This window comes from Oncorhynchus mykiss, chromosome 6 (assembly GCF_013265735.2).
Source record: "Oncorhynchus mykiss isolate Arlee chromosome 6, USDA_OmykA_1.1, whole genome shotgun sequence".
NCBI lineage: Eukaryota > Metazoa > Chordata > Actinopteri > Salmoniformes > Salmonidae > Oncorhynchus > Oncorhynchus mykiss.
Genome location: NC_048570.1, coordinates 99,283,082 through 99,296,195, shown reverse-complemented (window position 1 = coordinate 99,296,195; position 13,114 = coordinate 99,283,082). Strand labels below are relative to the sequence as shown.

At 42.4% G+C, this 13,114-nt stretch overlaps 1 protein-coding gene across 2 annotated transcripts in view; it reads right to left on the bottom strand.

Annotated features, from left to right (window-relative positions):
* Positions 1–13,114, bottom strand: part of LOC110526853 (nuclear receptor ROR-alpha A) — a 72,964-nt gene that overhangs the window by 18,335 nt on the left and 41,515 nt on the right. For both annotated transcript variants that reach the window (XM_036981699.1, XM_036981700.1), the window contains exons 2-3: positions 2,461–2,546; positions 599–740 (exon numbers count right to left, since the gene is read on the bottom strand). In XM_036981699.1, coding sequence (XP_036837594.1) covers positions 599–740; positions 2,461–2,546 — 228 coding nt within the window. The remainder of the gene's footprint in view (positions 1–598; positions 741–2,460; positions 2,547–13,114) is intronic.

Here is a 13,114-nt window from a genome sequence, read left to right as displayed (position 1 = left end):
TACAGGGAGCAATTCTCGCTCCCTGTAAATTTTATGTATTTCTATTCAAATTCCAAGTCAGTCTTTGATTTCAGAGATAATTAAATTCCTCTCTATTCCAATGTTAGGTAAATTCCAAGAATTCAATTCTCAATTCAATATTATCCACAACAATTCCACAAATTCCAATTTGAATTCAATTCCCTCAGGCTTTCAGTCTGATCATGTCACTGTTTAGACTGGAAATATAGAAATACAAGTTTAAATGATTTAAGACTGGGGCTGCAGCGTAGCCTAGCGGTTAGAGCATTGGACTAGTTGGACAAGGTTGCAAGTTCAAATCCCCGAGCTGACAAGGTTCAAATCTGTCCTTCAGTCTGATCAAGGCAGTTCACCCACTGTTCCTAGGCTGTCTTAACTGACTTGCCTAGTTAAATAAATGAAATGAAAAAGAATCCTGCAGTCAACATTTCATACTATCTGGTTTAATTCTATTAACTGGGAAATGTAAAAAATACTGAATTCCAAATCAATTTCATTACAAAGATGAAATGTTTTACAGTTCCAATTTAATTACAATTAAATTGGAATTGACCCCAACCCTGATATATATACATACCGTCTCGTGACATGCCCACGGTCAGGCATTTCTGTAGTCTACAGTGTTGGCAGCGGTTTCTGCTGGTCCTGTCAATCAAACAGTTCTTCTGACGAGGGCAGGAGTACCCTGCATTACTCTGCTGGCTCCTCCTGAAGAAACCCTGGAGGGAGGAGGAGGGGGAGGGATGGGAGATGGAGAGGGAGGGATGGGAGATGGAGAGGGAGGGAGGGAGGGCGGGGAGGGAGGGAGGGGAAGGGGAGGGGGGAAGGAGGGAGGGAGGGTCAAACAATAGAAGACAATAGTGTTGCCAACAGAGATGGCTATAGTGTTGTCAATAGAGATGGCTATAGTGTTGTCATTAGAGATGGCTATAGTGTTGTCATTAGAGACGGCTATAGTGTTGCCAACAGAGATGGCTATTGTGTTGTCATTAGAGAAAGCTATAGTGTTGTCATTAGAGACGGCTATAGTGTTGTCATTAGAGATGGCTATAGTGTTGTCATTAGAGACGGCTATAGTGTTGCCAACAGAGATGGCTATAGTGTTGTCATTAGAGATGGCTATAGTGTTGTCAATATAGATGGCTATAGTGTTGCCAACAGAGATGGCTATTGTGTTGTCATTAGAGACGGCTATAGTGTTGTCATTAGAGATGGCTATAGTGTTGTCAATAGAGATGGCTATAGTGTTGTCATTAGAGACGGCTATAGTGTTGTCAATAGAGATGGCTATAGTGTTGTCAATAGAGATGGCTATAGTGTTGTCATTAGAGACGGCTATAGTGTTGTCAATAGAGATGGCTATTGTGTTGTCATTAGAGACGGCTATAGTGTTGTCATTAGAGATGGCTATAGTGTTGTCATTAGAGACGGCTATAGTGTTGTCATTAGAGACGGCTATAGTGTTGTCAATAGAGATGGCTATAGTGTTGCCAACAGAGATGGCTATAGTGTTGTCAATAGAGATGGCTATAGTGTTGTCATTAGAGACGGCTATAGTGTTGTCATTAGAGATGGCTATAGTGTTGTCATTAGAGATGGCTATAGTGTTGTCATTAGAGATGGCTATAGTGTTGTCGTTAGAGATGGCTATAGTGTTGTCAATAGAGATGGCTATAGTGTTGTCATTAGAGATGGCTATAGTGTTGTCATTAGAGATGGCTATAGTGTTGTCGTTAGAGATGGCTATTGTGTTGTCATTAGAGATGGCTATTGTGTTGTCATTAGAGATGGCTATAGTGTTGTCAAAAACATATGTCTATATTGATGGTTATAGTGTTGTCAGTTGACTAATAATCACTATATTACTGAGAGGAGACCGTTTCCCCAGGACAGGAGATGAGTGTTGTCAGTTAAATAATAATCACTATATTACTGAGAGGAGAGGGGAAGAGATTACCGAAAGATATAAGCGAGAGAGCTAAGAGGAAACAGTTTCAATATGTGAAACATACCGATATAGATTGTCGTTACAGTAGAATTAAAATAGTGTTGGAAATGACTTAATACAACTCAAAGTGGTTTCTTACTTCTTACTTTGTGTAAAGCAACCTTTGCAGCTTTCCTATAAAATACATATTTTTGTTGTTGTTGCTTGAATGTAGGCGGTTCAAAATATAATTTTAGTTTTTCCCCCCATTCTCAAAGGAAGTATAGTGCTGATGGAATAACAACACGGAAACTGTCTGTCATTGTTCATAACTTTGAAGTTTTCCCTCTGAAGAACTTATTAACATGGAGAGATTTCTGAAAGCAATTCTGTCCAACTGTGTCTGAGTCAAAAGAACAAAAGGAGTGGAGGACCCAACGGTCGTTGTCGAGTGCCATCTCCATGGCGACCCCCGGCAGGAAGTGACGTCATAAACGTATGTTTCTCCTTACCTTGCAGCCTTCGCAGGTGATCACGCCGTAGTGGATACCTGACGACTTATCTCCACATATCTTGCAAGGAATAATTTCAATTTGAGCTGGAGAGAAGGAAGAAAACAAAGAGAGAGAGAGAGAGAGAGAGAGAGAGAGAGAGAGAGAGAGAGAGAGAGAGAGAGAGAGAGAGAGAGAGAGAGAAACAGAGAGCGAGAGAGAGAGACAGAGAGAGAGAGAGAGAAACAGAAAGTCAGGATTGTCTCCTGTCAACATCAAACCCACCACAGTTAACCAGTGCCAATAGGAAGGAAACATCAAACACCCGTGGGCTGGTTTCTCCCCTAAGACAACATTCAACCTTCACAACATCTGATACAAGGAAATATGGCACCATATTGTGTACGTGTTGACTTCCTGTACTGTGGCAACCTAAAAAAATTAAATAATAGAAGCCTGATAAATTGTCACAATTCATACTGACATCAGCATGTCCGTGTGACGTGGACATTTGTGCCGTTTATCAAAGAAGACATTTTACTCAATGTCACATGACCTTAATCAGAGCGTTGTTAACCCTTTAAACTGGAATAAACTTAATAAACTTAATCTTTGTTAACCCTTTAAACTGGAATAAACTTAATAAACTTAATCTTTGTTAACCCTTTAAACTGGAATAAACTTAATCTTTGTTAACCCTTTAAACTGGAATAAACTTAATCTTTGTTAACCCTTTCAACTGGAATAAACTTAATCAAGAAGGCTGCTTCACAACACTGAGACATTACTCCACTGACGGACTGACTTGGCCATCCAATCAATGTGCTCCAATCAGCCTGTGCTGTTGAGCACTAAGCCTGGGTCCAATCAGCCTGTGTTGTAGAGCACTAAGCCTGGGTCCAATCAGCCTGTGTTGTAGAGCACTAAGCCTGGGTCTAATCAGCCTGTGTTGTAGAGCACTAAGCCTGGGTCCAATCAGCCTGTGTTGTAGAGCACTAAGCCTGGGTCTAATCAGCCTGTGTTGTAGAGCACTAAGCCTGGGTCTAATCAGCCTGTGTTGTTGAGCACTAAGCCTGGGTCTAATCAGCCTGTGTTGTTGAGCACTAAGCCTGGGTCTAATCAGCCTGTGTTGTAGAGCACTAAGCCTGGATCCAATCAGCCTGTGTTGTTGAGCACTAAGCCTGGGTCCAATCAGCCTGTGTTGTTGAGCACTAAGCCTGGGTCCAGCTGTAATTCCTTAAGCATTAGCTACTAACTAAGACTGATCTGTGTAGCTGTGTCCCAAGTATCCAGACAAGCCCTACTCCCTACATAGTGCACTACTTCTGATCAGGATATAGGGTACCATTTGATCTGTGTTCGGGATATTTTTTTTTTTTTTTTTTTTTTTAACCTTTATTTAACTCGGCAAGTCAGTTAAGAACAAATTCTTACTTTCAATGACGGCCTATGAACAGTGGGGTTAACTGCCTTGTTCAGGGGCAGAACGACAGATTTTTACCTTGTCAGCTCGGTTACTGGCCCAACGCTCTAACCACTAGGCTCCCTGCCGCCCCAGGATGCCATTTGATCTCTGATCAGGAAATAGGATCTCTGATCAGGAAATAGGATCTCTGATCAGGAAATAGGATGCCATTTGATCTGTGATCAGGAAATAGGATCTCTGATCAGGAAATAGGATCTGTGATCAGGAAATAGGATGCCATTTGATCTCTGATCAGGAAATAGGATGCCATTTGATCTCTGATCAGGAAATAGGATGCCATTTTATCTCTGATCAGGAAATAGGATCTCTGATCAGGAAATAGGATCTGTGATCAGGAAATAGGATCTGTGATCAGGAAATAGGATGCCATTTGATCTCTGATCAGGAAATAGGATCTCTGATCAGGAAATAGGATCTGTGATCAGGAAATAGGATGCCATTTTATCTGTGATCAGGAAAGCCTAAAGGACGTCCTTTGATATCCCTGACTGTGTTGACTGCATCCATAGACTCAGCAAAGAGAGAGTGACACAACTAAGTGAGCTACACTGGGTTGAATACCTGGATACTCACACTGTCTGGTAATATAGGGTTGAATAGCTGAACATTCAAACACTGTCTGGTAATATAGAGTTGAATACCTGGATACTCACACACTGTCTGGTAATATAGGGTTGAATACCTGGATACTCACACACTGTCTGGTAATATAGGGTTGAATAGCTGAACATTCAAACACTGTCTGGTAATATAGAGTTGAATACCTGGATACTCACACACTGTCTGGTAATATAGGGTTGAATACCTGGATACTCACACACTGTCTGGTAATATAGAGTTGAATACCTGGATACTCACACACTGTCTGGTAATATAGAGTTGAATACCGGGATACTCACACACTGTCTGGTAATATAGAGTTGAATACCTGGATACTCACACACTGTCTGGTAATATAGGGTTGAATACCTGGATACTCACACACTGTCTGGTAATATAGAGTTGAATACCGGGATACTCACACACTGTCTGGTAATATAGAGTTGAATACCGGGATACTCACGCACATTCTGGTAATATAGGGTTGAATACCTGGATACTCACACACTGTCTGGTAATATAGGGTTGAATACCTGGATACTCACACACTGTCTGGTAATATAGAGTTGAATACCGGGATACTCACACACTGTCTGGTAATATAGAGTTGAATACCTGGATACTCACACACTGTCTGGTAATATAGAGTTGAATACCGGGATACTCACACACTGTCTGGTAATATAGAGTTGAATACCGGGATACTCACACACTGTCTGGTAATATAGAGTTGAATACCGGGATACTCACACACTGTCTGGTAATATAGAGTTGAATACCTGAACACTCAGCTGGGTATATCTTGGGCTCTAGACTAGTAACTACAGCTGGGTATATCCTGGGCTCTAGACTGTAGTAACTACAGCTGGGCTCTAGACTGTAGTAACTACAGCTGGGTATATCCTGGGCTCTACACTGTAGTAACTACAGCTGGGTATATCCTGGGCTCTAGACTGTAGTAACTACAGCTGGGCTCTAGACTGTAGTAAGTACAGCTGGGTATATCCTGGGCTCTACACTGTAGTAACTACAGCTGGGTATATCCTGGGCTCTAGACTGTAGTAACTACAGCTGGGCTCTAGACTGTAGTAACTACAGCTGGGTATATCCTGGGCTCTAGACTGTAGTAACTACAGCTGGGTATATCCTGGGCTCTAGACTGTAGTAACTACAGCTGGGTATATCCTGGGCTCTAGAGTGTAGTACCTACAGCTGGGCTCTAGACTGTAGTAACTACGGCTGGGCTCTAGACTGTAGTAACTACAGCTGGGTATATCCTGGGCTCTAGACTGTAGTAACTACAGCTGGGTATATCCTGGGCTCTAGACTGTAGTAACTACAGCTGGGTATATCCTGGGCTCTAGACTGTAGTACCTACAGCTGGGCTCTAGACTGTAGTAACTACAGCTGGGCTCTAGACTGTAGTAACTACAGCTGGGCTCTAGACTGTAGTAACTACAGCTGGGTATATCCTGGGCTCTAGACTGTAGTAACTACAGCTGGGTATATCTTGGGCTCTAGACTGTAGTAACTACAGCTGGGTATATCTTGGGCTCTAGACTGTAGTAACTACAGCTGGGCTCTAGACTGTAGTGACTACAGCTGGGTATATATTGGGCTCTAGACTGTAGTAACTACAGCTGGGCTCTAGACTGTAGTAACTACAGCTGGGTATATCCTGGGCTCTAGACTGTAGTGACTACAGCTGGGTATATATTGGGCTCTAGACTGTAGTAACTACAGCTGGGCTCTAGACTGTAGTAAGTACAGCTGGGTATATCCTGGGCTCTAGACTGTAGTGACTACAGCTGGGTATATCCTGGGCTCTAGACTGTAGTAACTACAGCTGGGTATATCCTGGGCTCTAGACTGTAGTAACTACAGCTGGGCTCTAGACTGTAGTAACAGGGAACCGCCACCAGGTGCCAGTGCAGGTGTGTGGAAGGCCTATAGTGGATTTCTCCAGTACTGTGTTGCTGCTCATAAGTACGAGAGGGTAAACTAACTCGTGACTTGGAGATTTTGTTTGGGGTTTAAAAACTCAATGGGATGAAGCAATCTAAACAGAATAACATATTCTGACATGCTGATATTATTCTAGTTATTGCAAAAACAAGGATGAAAAAAACACTGCAACACAATCCCATCTAGCGGTACCAATACATGTTTCAGTGGGACTGCTTCAGATGCCAGAGACACGGGTCGCTGCCTGCCCGACAGTATTCCAAAACCCATATCATATCATACTGCACTGTAGTCTAAACCCATATCATACTGTACTGTAGTCTAAACCCATATCATATCATACTGCACTGTAGTCCAAACCCATATCATATCATACTGCACTGTAGTCTAAACCCATATCATATCATACTGCACTGTAGTCTAAACCCATATCATATCATACTGCACTGTATTCAGAACCCATATAATACTGCACTGTATTCAGAACCCATTACAGAGCAGTATGATGTGGGTTCTGAATACAGTGCAGTACGATATGGGTTCTGAATACAGTGCAGTATGATAGGGGTTCTGAATACAGTGCAGTATTATATGGGTTCTGAATACAGTGCAGTATGATATGGGTTTGGACTACAGTGCAGTATTATATGGGTTCTGAATACAGTGCAGTATGATATGGGTTTGGACTACAGTGCAGTATTATATGGGTTCTGAATACAGTGCAGTATTATATGGGTTCTGAATACAGTGCAGTATGATATGGGTTCTGAATACAGTGCAGTATTATATGGGTTCTGAATATAGTGCAGTATGATATGATATGGGTTCTGAATACAGCGCAGTATGATATGGGTTCTGAATACAGTGCAGTATGATATTGGTTCTGAACACAGTGCAGTATGATATGGGTTCTGAATACAGTGCAGTATTATATGGGTTCTGAATACAGTGCAGTATGATATGGGTTCTGAATACAGTGCAGTATTATATGGGTTCTGAATATAGTGCAGTATGATATGATATGGGTTCTGAATACAGCGCAGTATGATATGGGTTCTGAATATAGTGCAGTATGATATGATATGGGTTCTGAATATAGTGCAGTATGATATGATATGGGTTCTGAATACAGCGCAGTATGATATGGGTTCTGAATACAGTGCAGTATGATATGGGTTCTGAACACAGTGCAGTATGATATGGGTTCTGAATACAGTGCAGTATGATATGGGTTCTGAACACAGTGCAGTATGATATGGGTTCTGAATACAGTGCAGTATGATATGGGTTCTGAATACAGTGCAGTATGATATGGGTTCTGAATACAGTGCAGTATGATATGGGTTCTGAATACAGTGCAGTATGATATGGGTTCTGAATACAGTGCAGTATGATATGGGTTCTGAATACAGTGCAGTATGATATGGGTTCTGAACACAGTGCAGTATGATATGGGTTCTGAATACAGTGCAGTATGATATGGGTTCTGAATACAGTGCAGTATGATATGGGTTCTGAACACAGTGCAGTATGATATGGGTTCTGAATACAGTGCAGTATGATATGGGTTCTGAATACAGTGCAGTATGATATGGGTTCTGAATACAGTGCAGTATGATATGGGTTCTGAACACAGTGCAGTATGATATGGGTTCTGAACACAGTGCAGTATGATATGGGTTCTGAATACAGTGCAGTATTATATGGGTTCTGAATACAGTGCAGTATGATATGGGTTCTGAATACAGTGCAGTATTATATGGGTTCTGAATATAGTGCAGTATGATATGGGTTCTGAATACAGTGCAGTATGATATGATATGGGTTCTGAATACAGTGCAGTATGATATGGGTTCTGAATACAGTGCAGTATGATATGGGTTCTGAATACAGTGCAGTATGAAATGGGTTCTGAATACAGTGCAGTATGATATGGGTTCTGAATACAGTGCAGTATGATATGGGTTCTGAATACAGTGCAGTATGATATGATATGGGTTCTGAATACAGTGCAGTATGATATGGGTTCTGAATACAGTGCAGTATTATATGATATGGGTTCTGAATACAGTGCAGTATGATATGGGTTCTGAATACAGTGCAGTAGTATATGATATGGGTTCTGAATACAGTGCAGTATGATATGGGTTCTGAATACAGTGCAGTAGTATATGATATGGGTTCTGAATACAGTGCAGTATGATATGGGTTCTGAATACAGTGCAGTATGATATGATATGGGTTCTGAATACAGTGCAGTATGATATGGGTTCTGAATACAGTGCAGTATGATATGGGTTCTGAATACAGTGCAGTATGATATGGGTTCTGAATACAGTGCAGTATCTAATGAGACACCATGCCATGTTCTTTGTGAAGCAGTTAGATTGAAGGCGTTCCCACCACTACTGGTTTCTTTAGGGTGTTGGTATTGTACTGTAATGTAACTGCCCTATAGATATATCTGATATAAAGTTCATCATCTGAGAAAAACATTCGCTAGAGACCAGATAGAGACCAGATACTTGTGGTGAATGTGTCAGAGACACGTGTCGACTCTGACTGTAGCTGTCAGGGACCAAATGACGCACTTAAGGAGTTGGGCGGTTTCTACAGCGCTGCCACACACACAAACACAATCACACACACAAACCCACACACAAACACAGCGTTGTGTGCTGTTATGTAAGTGGTTTCACAGTGATGCAATACAAGGCCTGAACACAACACAGGCTAGCATTATAAACAGACGAAGCACATTGCAGGAACACAGGCTAGCATTATAAACAGACAAAGCATATTGCAGGAACACAGGGAACACAGGCTAGCATTATAAACAGACAAAGCATATTGCAGGAACACAGGGAACACAGGCTAGCATTATAAACAGACAAAGCACATTGCAGGAACACAGGGAACAGAGGCTAGCACTATAAACAGACGAAGCACATTGCAGGAACACAGGGAACACAGGCTAGCATTATAAACAGACAAAGAATATTGCAGGAACACAGGGAACACAGGCTAGCGTTACAAACAGACAAAGCATATTGCAGGAACACAGGGAACACAGGCTAGCATTATAAACAGATGAAGCATATCGCAGGAACACAGGAACACAGGGAACACAGGCTAGCATTATAAACAGACGAAGCATATTGCAGGAACACAGGGAACACAGGCTAGCATTATAAACAGATGAAGCGTATTACAGGAACACAGGCAACACAGGGAACACAGGCTAGCGTTATAAACAGACGAAGCACATTGCAGGAACACAGGCAACACAGGCTAGCATTATAAACAGACAAAGCACATTGCAGGAACACAGGCAACACAGGCTAGCATTATAAACAGACGAAGCACATTGCAGGAACACAGGCAACACAGGCTAGCATTATAAACAGACAAAGCACATTGCAGGAACACAGGCAACACAGGCTAGCATTATAAACAGACGAAGCACATTGCAGGAACACAGGCAACACAGACTAGCATTATAAACAGACAAAGCACATTGCAGGAACACAGGCAACACAGGCTACACAGGCAACACAGGCAACACAGGCAACACAGGCTGACAGAAACAACACATTACAGGGCTGTAATACAGGTTTCACGATACATAAAGAGGTGAAAGGTCAAACGGATTGTGGGAATGCCATACAACAACACTACCCTGGGTTATTGGTTCCGTTACAAGACATTATAAATCCTGGTAGGACTCGCACTGTTACAAGCCTTTGAGGGAATTAGCAACCGTTTCTCAGATCTCAACAACTTCATTTGTTGTACACAAACCCAATGTGAAAGGCCTCTACCTACACCTCTATAAACTGGGGAGGTGTCGGGGGGGAGTAGGATGCATTACCTGGGAATATTCTAAAACATTTAAGTTTGTGCATCAGCCAATTAATGTCGTTGACGTAGTGGCGCGGGATAAAACGCTACACGTTAGCTGTTCCCGTTAGATAACCTGGCACATTTAGCTGGCAGTGGTTATTTCCTGAATACAAATTCCGCATCAGCCTATCAAAGACCTTTATATCCACCAACCAATGTTAGTATTTGGTAGCATTGTCTTTTAATTGTTTAACTTGGATTCAAATTTTCGGGTAGCTATCTTAGGATGAACCAGACTTGTGGAGGCCTACAATTGTTTCTGAGGTCTTGGCTGATTTATTTTGATTTTCCCATGATGTCAAGCAAAGAGGCACTGAGTTTGAAGGTAGACCTTGAAATACATCCACAGGTTCATCTCCAATTGACTCAAATGATGTCAATTAGCCTATCAGAAGCTTCTAAAGCCATGAAATCATTTTCTGGAATTTTCAAAGCTGTTTAAAGGCACAGTCAACTTAGTGTATGTAAACTTCTGACCCACTGGAATTGTGATACAGTGAATTATAAATGAGATCATCTGTCTGTAAACAATTGTTAGAAAAAGGACTTGTGTCATACACAAAGTAGATGTCCTAACCGACTTTCCAAAACTATAATTTGTTAAAAACCTCTTTGGGATAGGGGGCAAGTATTATCACGTCCGGATGAAAAGCGTGCCCAAAAATAAACTGCCTGCTACTCAGGCCCAGAAGCTAGGATATTTATATTATTAGTAGACCTGGATAGAAAACACTGTGACGTTTCTAAAACTGTTTGAATAATGTCTGTGAGGATAACAGAACTGATTTGGCAGGTGAAACCCCAAGCTCAATGTGTGGGAGCTCAATGTGTTTACCATTAGGTTTCTAATGAAAATCCCTTTTTAATAGAAATGTGCTTGCAGTTCCTCTGGCGTCCACTAGATGTCAACAGTCTTTAGACTGTCAATCCCGTTAACGGGATCCGAGCGTGAAGGGAGGTGAAGGGATCCCTAAGAGGTTTTAATTAACAAGACATTTGTGGAGTGTTTGAAAAAAAAGTTTTAATGACTCCAACCTAAGTGTATGTAAACTTCCCACTTCAACTGTACATGTGGCTGTAGTTTAGGGGCTCTTCATGTTGGCTAAACAACAAATGATGTAAGAAGTGACACTGGCCTCAGAGTCAGCATAGCTCTCACACACACAAACAAGCACACACACACACACACACACACACACACACACACACACACACACACACACACACACACACACACACACACACACACACACACACACACACACACACACACACACACACACACACACACACACACACACACACACACTCACACACACACACACTCACACTCTCTCAGAGAGAGAGACAGAGAGCGAAAGAGAGACAGAGAGAGAGAAAGAGAGACAGAGAGAGAGAAAGAGAGACAGAGAGAGAGAGAAAGAGACCGACAGAGAGAGAGAGACAGACAAATGGAGACAGACAGAGTGAAAGAGAAGAGAGAGAGAGAGTGAGTTCACAAACCTGTTCTACTAACACACTGAAGCCTCAGGACCAGAACATCCAATCAATCAGAATAAAACAAATTACAACACAGTCAAAACAAAACTACATTACTTATTGGGAAACACAATCACAAACACAATGTTAAATGCTGTGGGATCTGGCCCTAAATCAACACTGTGGCTAACTATTTGGCCATGGTTAAGTACAGGCTCAGTGAGCACAGCCTTGCCATTTGAGAAGGGTAGACACAGGAAAACCTGGTTCCCTGTAGAGGAAAGGCTGTGCAACCACTGCACCACAGCAGAACCTGGCTCCCTGTAGAGGAAAGGCTGTGCAACCACTGCACCACAGCAGAACCTGGCTCCCTGTAGAGGAAAGGCTGTGCAAACACTGCACCACAGCAGAACCTGGCTCCCTGTAGAGGAAAGGCTGTGCAACCACTGCACCACAGCAGAACCTGAGACGGAGCTGCATTTCCTGACAAGATGTCAAAAATACAAAACTAGAGAGTGTCATTTCCCCAAATTTGAAACCCTTATTCAAGGTTTCAAAGACCTCTCTGATGAGGATAGGCTACCCGTCCTGTTGGGGGGAGGATGCAGAGAGCTGTGGGTTGGCAGCGCACTACATTGCTGCCTGACATAAGATGAGGGACAGTGGGGAGACAGACAGACAGACGGACAGAGTGGCACTCTACTGAACGGTACTCTGATGAACGGTACTCTGATGAACGGTACTCTGATGAACGGTACTCTGATGAACGGTACTCTGATGAACGGTACTCTGATGAACGGTACTCTGATGAACGGTACTCTGCTGAACGGTACTCTGATGAACGGTACTCTGATGAACGGTACTCTGATGAACGGTACTCTGATGAATGGTACTCTGATGAACGGTACTCTGATGAACGGTACTCTACTGAACGGTAATCTGATGAACGGTACTCTACTGAACGGTACTCTGCTGAACGGTACTCTGATGAACGGTACTCTACTGAACGGTACTCTGATGAACGGTACTCTGATGAACGGTACTCTGATGAACGGTACTCTACTGAACGGTACTCTGATGAACGGCACTCTACTGAACGGTACTCTGCTGAACGGTACTCTGATGAACGGTACTCTACTGAACGGTACTCTGATGAACAGTAATCTGATGAACGGTACTCTACTGAACGGTACTCTGCTGAACGGTACTCTACTGAACGGTAATCTGATGAACGGTACTCTA